The 18,045-nt window shown below is 32.6% G+C and overlaps 2 protein-coding genes across 2 annotated transcripts; both read left to right on the forward strand.

Annotated features, from left to right (window-relative positions):
* Nucleotides 1-2,317: 2,317 nt before the first annotated feature.
* Nucleotides 2,318-3,942, forward strand: LOC126691040 (GDSL esterase/lipase At2g38180-like). The gene is made up of 4 exons (XM_050386119.1): nucleotides 2,318-2,388; nucleotides 2,521-2,641; nucleotides 3,656-3,826; nucleotides 3,928-3,942. Exons 1-4 carry the CDS (start codon nucleotides 2,318-2,320, stop codon nucleotides 3,940-3,942), a joined length of 378 nt encoding a protein of 125 aa, XP_050242076.1.
* Nucleotides 3,943-9,918: 5,976 nt separating this feature from the next.
* LOC126692368 (GDSL esterase/lipase CPRD49-like) lies at nucleotides 9,919-13,426 on the forward strand. Its single transcript, XM_050387960.1, has 6 exons — nucleotides 9,919-10,085; nucleotides 11,455-11,532; nucleotides 12,005-12,145; nucleotides 12,235-12,311; nucleotides 12,408-12,557; nucleotides 12,996-13,426. The coding sequence occupies exons 1-6, from the start codon at nucleotides 9,975-9,977 to the stop codon at nucleotides 13,207-13,209; spliced, it is 771 nt and encodes a 256-aa protein (XP_050243917.1). The 5' UTR covers nucleotides 9,919-9,974; the 3' UTR covers nucleotides 13,210-13,426.
* Nucleotides 13,427-18,045: the final 4,619 nt, after the last annotated feature.

An 18,045-nucleotide genomic window follows, 5' to 3' on the forward strand; every position in this document is an offset into this window, starting at 1 on the left:
CAATTTTATTAGATAAGTATTATAATTTATGTGTTACTAATCACATTCATTATCACTTCTATTGTAAAGTCTTTTTGCTTTATCACTTCTATTGTAAAGTCTTTTTGCTTTAGTATTTTTTCGCTTTCTAAAATGTCTTGAAATTAGCGAGTGCCCACATTTATTATTACTAGCTGACTGGTTGCGGAGAAGAGAGGAATAAAAAGGAGACCCAAAAATATCATCATTCGATTAAAAAAATAATATATATACTTCAATAAAAACAATCTTTTATTAAAAAAAGCAGTCTCATAAGATTAGCCAGTAAATTGTAGTATTGTCCAATTTTCTCATGAAAGCGTTTCCAAAAAAAAAAAAAATTCTCATGAAAGAGTGTATTTGGGTTCAAATCTCTTCTTCTCCACTTATTGTAAAGGGGAAATAAAAAAGCCACTCAACCTATTTGTTCCCCGCTAACAAGGTCTCCGATTAGATTTTGATGCTCATGATATGGTTTTGGAGAAGAGACTAATAAAGGAGAGTCAGAATCATACTTTAGAAAAGGAATATTGATCAAAGTGTTTTTTTTTTTTTTTTTTTTGGGTTTGCAGTAGGTTAGAAAGGAATATTGATCAGTAAATATAAATTTACACTAAAATAAAAATTACCTATTGAAACAGTTTTCTTGACACTGTCCAAGTCCCCAAAGTCTATACTAGAATATTGTATTGTTGTCTTATGAAACATATCAAAGGAAATTTAGAAAATAGAATATAAACCAAAGAAAAGCCGACTGGATAAGAATCAGCAACACCAATTTGGTTGGTGCCTTGGTGGGATTTTAATGAAATAATGGAGGCCAAAACATAAGAGAAAGGGAGCAAGAAAAATTGCACTTGATAAAATGTGTGCCCTCCTGCGCTAGTAACAACCTTTCGGCACGGCCCTATCTATCTTTCTGGGTTGTCACAGATAATCCTCTACGAAATTATGAAAGAGACAGAGGCAGTAAGGCACTGATATTGACATTAGCAAAGTAAGCCCCATTATTGTGTCTGGACATAGAAACAGAATCCAGTGTTTCTTTTTCCTTTTTTGGATTAGTCATCCCAATGAGAATGCGGGCTTTTTCTTTTTCCATTTTTGGAGCACAAAGAAGTACCAGACTACATAGTTTCAGTAACCCAAAAGAGGGAAGAAAGCCCATATAAAGTTCATGAGTATGAATAAGATTTCTCTACCACAACTAGAATAACATGCATCTAATCCTCATCACTAAAGATTGGGAATTCTCAAGGACCCAAAAATGATATGTGGTACTTTGTGCATGCATATAAACCTGATGCTAAGTGTGAAACAAACTTTTATGAAAAGTAAAAGATTTAACTATACCTTTTCTACCGCCTTTACATTTTTAAGCCACTTTCTACCCTTAGAAACACTTCCTTCTTCTTGATGGAGGGAATCTACAGTGTGTTGTATAGCAACCATGGCATGAAAATACATTAAGGCAGAAGGAAAACAAGAAAAAAGAAAAAAAATTGGGCATATTATTTCATCTATACTAGCCATAGACCTACGCAATGTGTGGAGATAAATAATTATTTTGTATTGTAATATAATGTATAATTTTTTCTCTAAAATTTTTTGAAGATAATTCATTCTACCTAATGAATAGTCAATGCTTGCAGTAAATATGATTTGCACTACCTGATGAATATTCATATTCAATTTGGTGCAAATTCTCAGAGCCTTTTAAAGAAGACTTGCATTATCTTTCTTAGTGTGTGTTTGGATTCCACTGAAGCTGCGTCTGCGTTTCAAAGCTGCGTTTTCGTTCCTTTTTTTTTTTTTTGTTTTCACGCGTTTTGGAGTAATGCGGTTACTGTTTATGCACTGTTCATTGAATAGTAACCGCAAATGTTGACTTTCCACTGTGAACAGTGTATACGTGCACTGTTCACGGACCCATAAATTACACTTTTCAGTAACTTTTTCATTAAAAATGGGTCCCACGATACTATTCACACGTTTAAAAATTATTTTGCTACAGTGTTTTCAGTTTTCTGTTTTCAGTTTCAGCAAAATAAGTTCTATCCAAACAAACCCTTAGTGTTCCACCTTGAAGCAAAAATTCAAGAAATATATAGGTGCTTATAGCAACAATCTTGTAATTGTTTCCCAGAGCATTTCTCAGTTCTAAAATGTCACATTCTAAACTAGAATCAGTTAGTTCTAACTGCATATATTTTACTGGAATTGCTGGTTCAATAGGAGGGTGTGAACAAATGAGTCTTGCCAACAATATTCAGAAGCTTGTTTAGAACTGTGTCGAGAGATGGACATTAAGGCTATTGATCTTTGGACTGCAATTCAGAAAAAGGACGGTTGGCCAACTGCTTGCTTCGCGTAAGTTTGCTGCATGTGTTGTAGGTTGGATTTAAATTGCAGTGTGGCCAACCTTAACTAGTTTCTTGAGGATCCATAGTCAACCCCCAAATTTTGGACTAAAGCTTGGTTGTTGTGTGCTTTCTTCACCAGGGATGGAATTTATTTATCAGTTGAGGGGAGCAAGATAGTGGTGGAGATAATGAAGGTTCTTAGAGACGCAGACCGAGAACCAAGCCTGCACTGGAAGTCATTGCCAACTGAATTTGAACAGGTTCTTGTGCCCAAATTTCGAGAGATTTTTGGTGAGAAGATCAAATCAAAAATATCTGAGGCTAGCTTACTTAGACAGATGAAATGGGAATAGGTCCTACATTATAGTATTGGTTATAATTTTTTTTTTTTTTTTCAATACCGAATACCTGATTGCAGTTTGAAAATTTAAGATTGATATAGCTAAAATTAAAGATTAAATTGATTGCAATCATGTTCTTTCTTTCCCATGCGTCTGTATGTTTTTCTTTGTGCTTCTATTTTTTGCTGCATATATAGCAAAGGAAAATGTTATTGGCATACCTCCTATACACCCTCTATCGTACATATGATTTTGAATTAAAAGTTTTCATCTACTATTATCTAAAAATAATCAAAAGCTATTAATGACCTGGAAAAATCAAGAAATCACCCCTCATGTGTGAAATTATAGAAGATCCCATTTAAGATCTAACAATTTCATTAAATTGACTAATTGAGTATGATTATTAAATGGGATAATTACACATAACCCACCTATGGTTTGGGTTAAAATCACTTTGCCTACCCGTAGTTTGAAAAGTATCACTTAACCCACCTGTGGTATGTTTCCGTCAATCTCCGTAACCCACCTCAAGTCCAGCCGTTACAAAAACACCTCTTAACCCCAAAACACAACATAACGCGAATCAAAACACCAAAAACTCAGAAAATTTTTAAGAGAGAGACCTGTGGTGATATCAACGTGTTCTTCGTGGTTTGGAGTGTCTGGAGGGGGAGAAAACACAAGTTTTGCAACATCGAAGCTCGGGAAAATAGTTTCGGTAAAAAAAATCAAGGTATTTGTGTCTGTTCTCGATTTAGGGTTTCAAATTTTGTTCAAGTGCCAAAACAAAAAATAGCACAAAAATGAAAGAAAAACAAGATCAAAAGGGAGAGTTTTGTGAAAATTAATATTTGGACCCTATATTCAAAACTCCTAATTTCACCTCTCCCTGTAATCAAAACTCGTATATTTGGACCCTATATTCTAAAGACACCCTTTGTTTTCACCTCTCCCTGTATTCAAAACCCCGATGGAGTAAACCGCAACCGGCATAAGAGCCTTGAGCATTTGGATGAAGGAGACAGAGAGTTAGATGTAGGTGGAGTTAGAGAACCAGAGGGAAAGGGAGTACAGAGCTCCAATGGGTACCACAGATTTAAGGTAAAGGTCACGAGTCATGGTGGATGGGAGTTCCACGACCTTGAAAACTTTGACGAGAACAAGGTTTTTGATTTTTTGGAACTGGGTTTTTTGATTTTTAGGAACTGGGTTTTTAGGATGGGTACTTTGATTTTTAGGGGTTTTTAGGATGGGTACTTTGATTTTTAGGAACTGGAGTTTTCTTTCTTTTTTTTTTTTTTTTTTTTGGTTGAAAAATATTCGTTTTTGTGCCCCCTACCAATTGTATAATGGAAGCTGTGAGGAAGAGGCATCATAATTCTGCGACTACTGCAACAGCTGTAGGACTGATTCCAATTAAGTCTTCTTCTGTGTGATCATATACCTCTAGATTTGCATCCTTTGGCATAGGATTTTCAAAATCAAAAGCAATATAGCTGCTTTCTTCACCTTTATCGCAGGTTGCCACTTCAGTTTTCTCATCCATTTTTTTCTTTAAGCGACAGAGGACAAAGGCTCTCTGGTGAGGAAGAGTTACTGTTGGTTGACACTCGTGCACAACCCAGTTGGTCCGGACCCCATCATGAACACGACCTCTATGGAACACTAGAGTCTTCTTTGTACCAATCACATTGTCGATGCCTTTGTCGGTACCCATTTCAGATCGTGGTCAGTTATAGTGATTTTGGGACAAAAGCAATTGTGGGTTTGGTTTAGAAATTTGAGATCTTGTGAAGTTTTTGTTGGATTGGGGGTTATACTATCTATAAAAAAGTGGTTAAAGATGATGTCCAAATCGTATACCAATACCACTTTTTGATCTTGTTTCTTTTTTATTTTTGTGCTATTTTTTGTTTTGGGAGGAGAGAGATATAAAATTTGAGAAAAAATACATATTTACCCCTGATTTTAACAGACGTGGGTTACGGAAAACAAACGGAACATAGCACAGGTGAGTTAAGTGATACTTTTCAAACCACGGGTAGGCAAAGTGATTTTCGCCCAAACCGCAAGTGGGTTTAGTGTAATTACCCCTTATTAAAATTAATGGATATGATAATTGGTTACAATAATAATGCAAGAGTAGTAAACACAAAAAAATGCAAAAAGCATTTTCCCAACTGAAATACCTACTTGACTCGATTGCAAGTTTGGCAGGTTCAAATTTTCACTTATGTAAGTTATACGCAACGCTTACTTATCATTTTACTGAGGTTCACAAATACTCTTTTGTTTTTTTTTTTTTTAATCTCCACAGTTTTTTTTTTTTTCAACCAACCAATCATGTTTTTTATTTTAAAATATTAATAATAGCAATCAAACTATTTTCTAGAAGGGGGGATAGAAAATTTGGATTTCAATCTAGTGCAATGGTTAGGGTTATTGACTTATTGCATCATGCAATTACTAAATGTAAAAGTTAAAATGGTAAAAATGCATTTTAACTTTTTAATCTTTTACTTATTTTTCCATTTTAATTTTTACATCTCACAAAAAATAGTAATTTGCATGGTGCAACTCAATTTAAAAGATTTTGATTCATTTGGATAGTAAGGAAAAAGCCGTTGGGGTTTTGTTGCTATAGGCTTAATATGTTATTAGCAGTGTGACTTGTACCAGGCCTAGCCCCTTCAGTTGGGCTGGGCCTAAGCCCTGTGACCTTTGTCACCAGGCCATCATAATCATTCCACAACCACTGTAAATAAAATAAAGTGGGATATTATGGTTCAACACTTCAACTCCCTCAACACTCAATTATTGCATTACCAGGAAAAGAAAAAACGAAAGGAAAAAAAAAATGTACCATACCAAACTAAGGGAGGAAATACTTGCTTTTTTAGTGGCTTTATAATCCTTCACATATTTCTAGGGAGTAATGTTCATGACACAATTTTGTGCACAATTTTATGCCATAACTTACCATGTGGCGAGTCGTGAGTGATGAAAGTGTGTTCTCACATGACCTACCATCACACTTCCACCACTCACAACTCGCCACATGGTAAGTTGTGTCCTGAGCATTACTCATTTCTAGGACCAATGTTGTCATTAAAAAAGTTTTCATGGGGTGGGTCCGATGCTGCATTTCTCGATGGGCTTAGTTAGCATTTTGATAAAAACAATAATTATTAGAATTGTGTGCGTTTAACATGTTTATTTGACTTTTTGGTGATTACTTTATGTTGAGAGAATGGACTCAAATATACTTGTACTTTGAAAAATAAGTAAAAATTAAATAAATAATAAAAAAAAAAACTATACATAGGCCAAAAAAAGAAGTTATAAGCTAAAAGCATATGTTAACTTTCCGTTTGCTTTTGATGGCAACAATAGAGTGAAACCAAGTCTAGCAATGCAAAAATCATCATCTATCACTACCCACTCTTTAGCAATGGACTCCCCACACTGTACAAATTATTAACGTTTTCATCAGACCATATCCAACATAATAATCACAACTTTAGACTTGTATTATGGTTTACTTGAGCTACCCTAGTTATTTGCCTTAATAAGACATGTTTCAATGAATGCCTACCTATTTCTTTTTCCCACATCATTTGAAATTTGGAACAACTCTTCTATCCCTTCTCATTCTAATTTGTTAGGAAACATATGAATCATGTTAAGAACATATGTCATCTAGGATTGGCTAATCTCTTGACAAAACGCACTTTACTTGTAATTGGATAGATTTAGGATGTGTTTAATACTTCAAGGAATAAGAGTTCAAGTCCAAGTGTTAAAACCATGCAAATCTGTTCAAAAAACAAGTGAAAAAGTGCTGGATTTTAAAACTCGACAGCTAGCTCGACAGATAGCATCTATCGAGGTTTAAAAGGCTTATTTAGCCCAATGCTCGACAGCTGCTCGATAGATAACCTATCTATCGAGATCTATGAAAATCAGTTTTTCAAATCTGATTTCACACCAATCCGTGTATATTTGTTTAGGCTTTATTTTCTCATAATCCTAAACATATATAAGGATTATTAAGGGTCGTCACAGCTGATACAAGTAAATGCAACTTAATGCAAAGGTTTTTCATAAGCATATTGTGACTGGAGACATATGTCCTAGTTCATCTCTCTCTTACAGATAGCATCTATCGAGGTTTAAAAGGCTTGTTTAGTCCGATGCTTGACAGCTGCTCGATAGATAACCTATCTATTGAGATCTACGAAAATCAGTTTTTCAGATTTGATTTCACACCAATCCGTGTATATTTGTTTAGGCTTTCTTTTCTCATAATCCTAAACATATATAAGGATTATTTTAAGGGCCGTCACAACTGATGCAAGTGAGTGCAACTTGATGCAAAGGTTTTTCACAAGCATATTGTGACCGGAGACATATATCCTAGTTCATTTCTCTCTTGAAGAAGGTGCTGCATGTGTACGTCGTAAGGTTTTGTAACTAAGGAGTTTCATGATCTTCATCGTGTTGATAAACTAAAGAACTTTGTAGCCAACATCCTTTTCAAATTGGTGGTTAGTCATGTACTCACGTACTTGAATCAGTGCATTGATTGGCTAGTCACGTATTGGGAGCCGTGCATTGAAAATGAGAGATTGTCACTACAAAACAAGTCTAATTAGGTATTGGGATAAAGGTTCAACTGTAGGTTGGTATAAGGGACTAGGATTCCTTTACTTGTAACTGCTTGTTTTGATAATAGTGGATTTTCGGGAGTAGTGACCTTAAATTCACCCGGTGGCATTTTTGCCTTGGATGTTTTCCCCATTTATAAACAAATCACCATGTCAACTTTATTTTTCACTGCATATTAACTTAGTTGGTGATTTGTTTGTACTACCACGTGTATTACATGTTAATTGAATTAATTAATTAACTTGGTTAATTTATCATAAAGGGTCAATACATTCTTGGCCTATCATAATTAAAACAAAACCTTTCATCCTGAACTAATCCTTAACACTAATTGGTAAGAGCCCTGTCAATTTAAACAATAGCTCTTTGGCACTTATTCATAAAAAATAATTTCTTCCCTAACACCAGCTAAAGATTCTCTAAAGTTTCATGCGTCAATCTGGTTTGTAGTCTCTGTCCCCCTATTATTGGTGTTAGCATTATCTTAGCATTATCCTTTTCTCATAAGAATCTACTTTCTTATCACTTATTAGTTTTTATCATTAGCATGTGAAGGGCTCTTGTTTCGAGATAACATTTAATCATTAAAAAATATCTTTTTAAAAGTTGGGTTATGTTAAGAATACTTTAGAGTAATTTTTAATAAACTATTTTAGGAAAATGTTGACACTTTCTTAATGGAAAATATAAAAATTTGTAAAAAAAATTAATTAATTAATTATTTTTATCATTTTCCCATAAAATATTTTAAAAAATAGTTCATAAACTAATGCCTTTAAGGCATCCATTAACTTTTCCCTTAAAAGTTAAGATGCTATGTTAAAAAAATAACTTTATTTAGCAAGAGCTTTTAAAAGTTCAGATGCAGTGTTAAAAAAGAAACTTTAAATAATAATAAAAAGTTAGAAAACGTAAAGAAGTAAAAATTCTTGTTGAGAAAAAATGGAGTAATTGTATATGTGCAATAACTATTGATCTTAGAATTTTACTAACGTATGCCCTACGGGCATACGTTAATAAATCATTTGTAAAAAAAAAAAAAAAAACCTACCAAAATCAAAATTAAAAAAAAAAAAAAAAAAAACTAACTTTTTTTTACCATCTTTTCAATTTTTCATAAAAAATTTCATAAAATGGTTGATTAATGTATACTCTTTATCTTAATCTCGCTTTAAATTTTCCTTTACACAAGAAAAATCTACAAAACATAGATGCTTGTTTTCTCTTCCTATCGTAATAATTAACTCTTAGCACTTTTATTTTTTAAAATTTTTTATTTTAGAAACTCTCAACAGACAGCAGTTGTTCTAATAAAACGACTTCCCTAGTTCCCTATGCACATGGGTAAAAAAATAGCTAACTTTTTTTTTATAGAAAATTTTAACCTATGGCGTCCACTTCTAATAATAATTCTTTATTATTAGACTAAAAAATAACTAACTTGGTTAATGTGTTTGTGGTCTAAAAGTCTATACCATTTAATAATAAGGGTAAATGACATTTTAAACCTTTAATTTAGGAGTAATAAATTAAACTCTATAGTTTCAAAAGTAACAAATTAAGTTTTGATATTTCAAAAACAAATTATACCCTTTATATAGTTTCTAAAGTAACAAATCAATTAAACCCTATACTTTCAAAAAGTAACAAATTAAAGCTCACTCATTTAAGTAGAATTAAATTGTGCCTAAAATTTAATACGATTGAGTTTTTAATTTTTAATTTTTTGAAACATTATGGTTCAATTTGTTATTTTTAAAATTATAAGATTCAATCTCAAACAAAATTTGAGTAATTAACCATTTCTTGCTAAGAGCATTGTAGCTCAAATGACATTATTATTATTGTTATTGTTATTATTATTATTATTATTATTATTATTAGAAAAGTCCAAGATTCAAATACCTCCTCCTCCATTGTATCTATAATATTTTTTTAAAGAGAATCATAAGATTGGATCTTAGGAAATTATCACCTTATATTTAAATCTTTCAATTCTTTCTAATTCTTAGTAAGATGAATGATATGTGATATTTAAAAATTTAGTGATCTTAAAAAAAAAAAAATCCTCATAAACAACACAAAATCAAATAAATGTCACTTATAACAAAAACTTTGATGGGCTCCAGTGCCTCAAATGCGTTGAACTTGTGATGACACATTTCCACTTCCAATATATTGAATACTTTCATGACGCTTTGCCCTTTGTCACAAATCAAACTAAATTAATATTGTAAGGAAGTTAAGGATTTAAACAGAATGATCCTCCCCCACCCTCCAAGATTTTACATATAGGTTTTACATATTATGAGAAAGATATTTTATGAGATACCTTCTTAGACTATAGACGCGCAAAAAGTGGCGGGTCAAGCTAAATATTCTTAAAATTATGTCCAGGCCATATGGCAAATATTCCATTTACTTTTTTTTCCTAATGGTCGATGTGACAATGACCAATGATTTGTTTAATTCACACTACACCCCCACAAAATAGCAAAATGGCCGTTTGCCCATGAGTAAATGACGAGACGAGGTCTATAAATTCCACTTAAAGTTGGGACGTGTATTTCTTCGGAGAGAAATGGTTGGACCAGTGAGACCTGAGTTTGTATTGTTTGGTTCTTCCATAGTTCAGGATAGCTTTAGCAACGAAGGATGGGGTGCTATTCTTGCTACCTTATATGCTCGTAAGGTATTTCTATTTTTCCTTTGTGCATTTAAGGGTGTGAGAAACAATTGTATGTTGTTATCCAAATTATGTGGTTATTCAAACGTTATAATTGTCTTGCACTGCACACTGGATTTGACATTTACTGTTTATTGTCACTTAAATTTGTCATCAGAGATATTATTATGATCCTAATACGATGTGTCACAGATTTTTATCTTGTAATCGGTGGCAATTAATAATGGCGGGTTCCACATGACATAATCTGTTAACTGTGTTTTTATCTTGAGTTTGCTTAATTCGTTGATAGGATCATTGAGTATTCATTTGAAGGGAGAGGTACAAACCAATTTGAAGAAAAATTTCTCTAATCTACTACGTGATAACTTGTTTATTAGTTATACCACGTAGCAGTAGAGGAGATTCCTACAAATTGGTTTTGAGGAAAATTTTTTCTAGCAATAGTTAAATGATATTTTAGCATGGATAAAACTTAGATACAGTACCATAACTGCTGTTCCTTAGATTTTCTCTTAAGATTCAGCAATTTGGGTACTTAACTAAAAAATACACTTCCATCTTATATGAAAAAATCTACATAGCAGAATCTTAAAAGAGAAACCTAAGAAACAGCATTTAAATACTGTACCTAAATTTTGCCCTTTGAGAATATATTTGTAATAAGATCATAGGATGGACATTAAAAAAAAGAAGATTTGATAGGATGAACATGCAGTCATTCACTACAGAGAGTCAAGGATAAAATAATGTTTGGATTTTTTTACTACCAACAATCAACCTATACTTGTTCAGTCTAGGTTAAAATTTTGGATTGTACTGGCGATTTCAGTGAAATTTTATACCGTATCTTTTTATTTTTGTTTTGATAATCCATAATGTATCTTTATGAATTTTTTTTTTTGTAAACCTTTTATAAATTTATGTTACATTTATTTTCATATTCTTGTTTACTGTAAAGTGAGACATATACATAGAAGCAAAGTTTGTAGGTTTTGAACTGAGATGAAACATGGATAGGATCATTATTCGGAAGCATTTTGCAAATACCCTTCTGAATATTTAATTGAAAAGTAACTGAGACTGGCATAAAGGAAGCGAAGATTTATTGAAGAACTGGAAAATTGGCAGAAGCAATACAATACTGTTTGGGCCTTACTGGTGGTTCTGGTTAATTCTGCACTAAAGCCTTGTTAAGGCGTGTGCAAGGGGAAACACACTGGCCACATGACAATTAATCTGTTCTTGTTCAAAGAGAACTTGTCAAACAACAGTGCTATCAAAACCGTGGTTCATCATTTACTCTGTTTAGTGTACATTTTCATGCCGTATTAAGATTAGAAATAAACTGATTTTAAATTTGTAACTCTTGAAGGCAGACATATTTTTGCGAGGATACTGCGGTTGGAATTCCAGGCGTGCACTGCAGGTTTTGGATCAAATCTTTCCAAAGGTAATGTATGTTTGATTACACACATCATACTTGAAGGTTATAGATTCTTCCATAGCTTTATCTAAAATGGCATATATAGTAGATGTTTATTGCTAGTAAATCCACATTCCATAAGTAGGCGTAAAAACAAGAAAAAAAATTGATATTTCCATTTGAAATTGATTAATTTCGTGGTTCATATTCCATAGTTCATATGCCATAAAACCTGACACATTACTGGGTTGAAGTTATCACAAAGTGAATTCGGATTTACTGAAAACATCCATCAAATTCAAAATTGATTTCTTGGTGAGAAATATCTTATATGGTTGGACTTGAGACTCCAAGGCTCTCTTGTTTATCTAGGTTCAGTTGTTGCAGTCAGGAGGCTGCCGCATTTTTCTCTAGGCATATGCACGTTTCCTCATACTCTTGCACTTTTCCTTTCTTTTGGTATTCTAATAAGTTAAATTTTTATGTGTTACTATGTTAGGATGCCCCAATACAACCTTCATTGGTGATTGTCTATTTTGGTGGTAATGATTCAGAGCATCCTCATCCATCTGGCCCAGACCCTCATGTACCACTTCCCGAGTATATTGAAAATATGAGGAAGATTGCCCTGCATCTAAAGGTATTGATTCTATCGAATTGATTCTTCAGCACTGGTGTACAACTTCATTGCAATTTGAAAACTTTGACATGAATTATTTTGGTTGTTAGACCCTTTCAGAGAGGACTCGCCTTATTTTTCTTAGTGCTCCTGCTGTCAACGAGGAACAAATTCGCGACACATTAAGGTGCTCATAATGATAACTTTAATTGTAATAGTTTCTTTCTTTCTGTATAGGAGTTAATAATTCAGTTCTAATAGCACATATTTTTATTGAAACCAGTGATAAATTGGGAGAGCTGAGTCGGACAAATGAGTCGTGCAGAATATATTCAGAAGCTTGTTTGGAGCTGTGTAGGGACTTGGATATTAAGGCCATTGATCTATGGACTGCTATTCAGAAAAGGGATGATTGGTTGACAGAATGCTTTACGTAAGTTTGCTTTCAGATGTGATGCTCATTTGTTGTCATTCTTATTTTGCTGTGTAATCAATAATCATAAACAGGTCACTGAAAACAGAAGAAACAAAAAACACAAATTAACAAAAGGAGGGAATCAAACCTTTTTGTTCCCACTTGAAGCGGATGAAAACATAAACGTTGAACTCTATGGAAGAGTGCTAAAGCTACTATCAATTTTATTTTAAAAGACTTCCAAACTGACATGACAATGAAGTTGATTGGTGTCACTCCAACAATCTAATAAATGAATGTTTGGTTAATTTTCTTTTTGATTGGTAATACATCAGTTTATAAAATTTATGTTTTAAAATTTGTAGAATTCCTTGCATCACTCTGATATTAAAAAATGTTATTTTCAAATTTACTTGCCTTAATTGTTCATCAGACTACTCTATGATCCTTCTTCAGGGATGGAATTCATTTGTCGTCTGAGGGGAGCAAGATTGTAGTAAAGGAAATAATGAAGGTCCTTGGGGAAGCAGAATGGGAACCAAGTCTACACTGGAAATCATTGCCTGCTGAATTTGGAGAGGATTCACCCTATGATCCAGTCAGTCCTGATGGCAAGACCACCATGAATATCTCTGAGGTCAGCTTCGGCAGAAACATGCAATGGGAATAGAAAATTAATAAGTAAATAAATTTAATGAATACTAGCATCTGAGCATGTGCAAAATTATTAGTAGTCATTCATTAAAGCATATATACAAGTTTTTTGTTCACAACCTGGCAGTTGCTTGGTGTGGTTATTGTGTTTTTCATTTTTTTTCAAGCAATTCGGTTGTGACAGCCCTGTGATTGAGTTAAAAATAACAATTAGTGTGGCTATTGTGCTTAAATGGCTCATATGCAGTGTCTTCTTTCTCAATGTTTGTTATGTAATCATCTGACTCTTTAGCATTAAACTTTATTGAGTAAAAAAAAAAAAAAATGTTACTTTGATATTTTAATTAATGAGAACAGTCTGGCGATAGTCCAATTTTCTTCTTGTAGAGTTTTTTTTTTTTTTTTTTTTTTTTTTTTTTTTTTTTTTTTTTTTTTATAGAAACTTCTTCTTATAGAGTTCAAAGATTAAAGATATAACCAAAGTACCTTGCTTTCATCAACGGTTTTGTAAATGGAACATGGACGGAATGTTAAATATTTATTTCCTATGTAATGCTAGAGATGTTATAAATTTTATTACACAAATATTATAATTCATAAAAATGTTGAAATAGTACTAATCACATTTACTATCGTGATTTATTATCACTTCTATTGTTACGTTGTAAAGTCTTTTTGCTTTAAGAATTTTTCACTTTATAAAATGTCTTGAAATTGGACTCTAGTGCTCGCATATTGGTTGTAGTGAAAGAGAGGATAAACGATATCATCCTGGGATTAAAAAAAATTGATATATATGTATACTTCAATAAAAACAATCTTTTAATATTAGCTAGTGGATGGATTATAGTATTATCCAATTTTCTCATGAATGAGTGTACTTAGGTTCGAATTTCTTTTTCTCCACTTGTTATAAGGAAAAAGAGGAAAAAAAATAGAGTAAGTTAATCTATTTGTCTCCTATTGACAAAATCTCCAAATAAATTTAATAATAAGGTAAATTAACATTTAAACCTGTTTGTGACTTGAATTGACCATCAAATAATGAACAATAATTAATTTTAAATGATATGCGCTACAGTGCTACTTCAAATTGATCACCATTCCAAAACTAACGAAGGAAGGACTTTGCTTATGTTGTGAATATAAAACATCCTGCATGGTAGTGGGCTTTATTATAGTCCATCGCATATCTCTAGGCCGAACGTTGTCATTAAAAAAGTTTTATTGGGGTGGGTCCGAAACCACATTTCTTGATGGGCCTAGTTAGCCTTTTGATGAAACAGTAATCATTATAAGTAGAACTACATGAGCTTATTTGGATTTTGACTGATTGTGAGAAAGGAAAAAAAAAATAATTGATGTTTTAAAAAACTTGACATAAGCCAAAAAAGTTAGAGCGTTCACCATGAGAGTTGTAAATGCCATATGTTAACAATATTTAGCATCAAGCCTCAAAAGTATTCCACGGCTGGCTTGCTAAACTTGTAAAATTGTAAATTTTTTTGACATTGTGCTACAGTACCCTCGTAAATGTAGGATGGTGCTATAGCACAATGTCAAAAGATTATATTAATATTTTATTCCTAAATATCAAGCTTTTCTCTCTCATTCACACAATCTCTCATCTCTCTTTGTCTTTCTCTGTCTCTCACTCACTTTCCTCTCTTTCTCCCTTTTCTCTATCATCTCTTCGTTTCTCTCTCATACCACTGCCATAGTCCAAACTCCAGATTCACTCTACAATCAATGGAGCTCCACCGTGATCATCAACCTAGTCTCAAACCCATATCAAAATTCCAATCCACAAATCCACCATACCGTATTACCATTGCTAAAGTGGTGCTATTCTTAACAATTGCTAATACCCACAAGAATTGGAGAGAATAGCCATTGTCTTTGCCACATAGAACCCAGATTTGTTCTCCAATTCCATCGGTGGAGATCAGCATGGTGGCGCGATTGAGTTGGAGATCGGCATGGTGGGTTACTAGATCGGTGAGATCAACAATGGTGGGTTTCTGGGTTCGGCGTTATGGTTGTTGTAGACGAGATCAACGGTGGTGGTTGTTTCTTGTGGTTGTTGTTGGTGGTTTATTTGTGTGTGTGTGTGAGTGTTTTTTTTTTTTTTGGTGGTTCTTGTAGTGGCTATTTCTTGTGGTTGTTGGTTGTGATTTTTGGCGGCTTCTTTGAGTTTTTTTTTTTTTCTTCTCTTGGTGGTTTTTGTGATGGCTATTTCTTGTGGTGGTTGTTGTTGTTGGTGGGTTTGGTGGTTTTTTTTAATGGGTTTTGGTGGTTGGCATGGCAGTGGCATGGTGGTGGCTATTGTGGTTGTGGTGGTGGTTGCTAGTTAGTGGCGTGGTGGATTTTTTGGGATGTGAGTGATAGTGGTTGTTAATTTTTTTTTTTTTTTTTTTTTTTTTGGTGGTGGCTGGATTTTTAAAATATATTTTACAGTGGTGGTGATCTTTTAGACCTAGAAAAATGAAGAGGAAGAGAGACTAAGGGAAAAGACAAAGAGAGGAGAGGAAGAGAGAGAAAGAGGTTGTGAAATTAATATTTTAATGAATAGATGATGTAAATAAGAAATGGGATGTTGAGTAAATTATAAAATGGTACGATATAATTAATAAAGTAATTTTTTGAAATGGTAAAATAAGATATGATGACATTTTCTACTATAAATGCTCTTAAAAGCTAAAATCTAAAAGCAAAAGCTACACATTCCCATCTGCTTTTGATGGTAACAAAGAATCTTTCATAAACAATATTTGCACATGAAAAATCTACAGATCATATATCCGTATATATTAAGAGGATTCAAAAAGTTAGTTATTACTTTTTTTCCTGTTAAAAATATTCTAAGTTAACTAATTAACAACTTAAAAATGGAGATAAAATAATAAATTGGCAAAAGAAAGTTAGTTTTTCTTTTTTGGTCAAAAATACCTTTATCTAAAACTTAAAAATGAGATTAAAATAGTAAATTGACAAAAATAATAAGTTCTTACTTCTACGTTGAAATGCCATTCTAATAAGTTTCTACTTTTACATTAATTTAAATTACTACTTTTACTCTCTAACTCCCTATAAAATAGAATCACTCTTTTGTTAATTTTAAAACACCTCCGATCTACAAAACTCATCCAACATTTTTTTTTTTTTTTTTTGGTAATTAGATAAAGTAGAAATCTTAAATTATAATAAATGTAAATTATTAATCTATATTTAAAAATAGAAGAGTCTCTAAACACGCGCATGATTAGAATATATATATATATATATATATATATATATATATATATATATATATATATGTGTGTGTGTTTTTGGATTTTACGCGTACGTTCTAAAGGCACACAGTAATATACTATTTTTCCATATACTATTTTTCCGTGTATTTAGCAGTGCTGTCAGCATTGAAACTGATACACGTGAAGGGCTAGAAACAAAACAAACATCAATCATAGAGTCTACACGCATGACTGACCCGTGTATTTAGCAGTGGTGTCAGCATTGAAACTGACACACGTGAAAGGTTAGAAACAAAACAAACATCAATAATAGAGTCTACACACACGACTCTACACCATGCCCAGTCGTATTAGACTCTCAGCACTTGTTCTAAAAAAAAATAACTTCTTTATGCATACGGGTAAAAAAAATCACTAACTTTTGTTTTTTCTAGAAGCAAAAGATCACTAACTTGGTTAACGTGTCGGTGATCCAAAAGTCTGCGATTTTGTTTTTTGGCATGAAAGTGAACTTTTATTTAGAGTAACAAGTTAAACACTACAGTTTCAAGATCATAAGTAACAACTACAAATTAAATCCTGATGTTAAAAAAAAAAAAAAAAAATTATATCATGATGCTTCAAAAACAAATTATATCCTTTATATAATCTCAAAAGTAACGAATTAATTAAACTTGAAAATTTCAAAAAGTATTGAACCTCACCCATTTAAGTAGAATTGTAGTGTCTAAAATTTATATGGTTTGCGTTTATTTTGTTGCCCTTCGAAACACCATGGTTCAATTTGTTACTTTTGAGATGATAGGATTCAATTTGTTGGTAACAAATCAAGGCCCATGTGTGCCACATGTGACATGCCCATGCCACAATTTGGGGATCTCAATAAACCCGCCATCCACACGAGCACATCTGCGCATTCTCAAACAAAAATTGAGTAATTGACCATTTCTTGTTAATAGCCTCATAATTCAATTAACTTTTTCTTTTTGGTGTTTTCTATTAGAAAGGTCTGAAATTTAAATATTTCCTCCTTCATTGTAACTATAATATATTTCTTAAGAGAAATCACAAGATTGGATATGGAAAATTATCCCCTTATATTAATTCTTTCTTATTTATAGTAAGATAAAAGATATGTGATATTTAAAATTTTAGTGATCATAAAAAAAAATCCACATAAACAACACAAAATCAAATAAGTGTCACTTATTACAGAACTTGGCTTATGTCCATTACCTCAAATGCGTTGAACTTGTCAAGATGATGACACATGTCTACTTTTTACCATGTGTCGTCATCTTGACGATCCAGTACATCGAACAATCTCGTGAAACTTTGCCCTTTGTTACAAATTAGACTAAGGCTATGTCTAGCTCGATGTAAAATGTTTTTTGAAGTGTAAAAATTGTTTCAAGTGAAAATATTTTTTGGTAAGGAAAAAATTTTCAGTTTTTTGGTTGTGTATTGGAAAATGCGCTAGAAAATATGTATATACGCCAAAAAATACGTCGAATGGTAAGACTGTGTGTGTGTGTGTGTGTGTGTGTGAATAGAGGCTAAAAATGGAAGTGTAATTCAGTTGAAGATAAAATAAAAAT

Source organism: Quercus robur, chromosome 7, assembly GCF_932294415.1.
Source record: "Quercus robur chromosome 7, dhQueRobu3.1, whole genome shotgun sequence".
NCBI lineage: Eukaryota > Viridiplantae > Streptophyta > Magnoliopsida > Fagales > Fagaceae > Quercus > Quercus robur.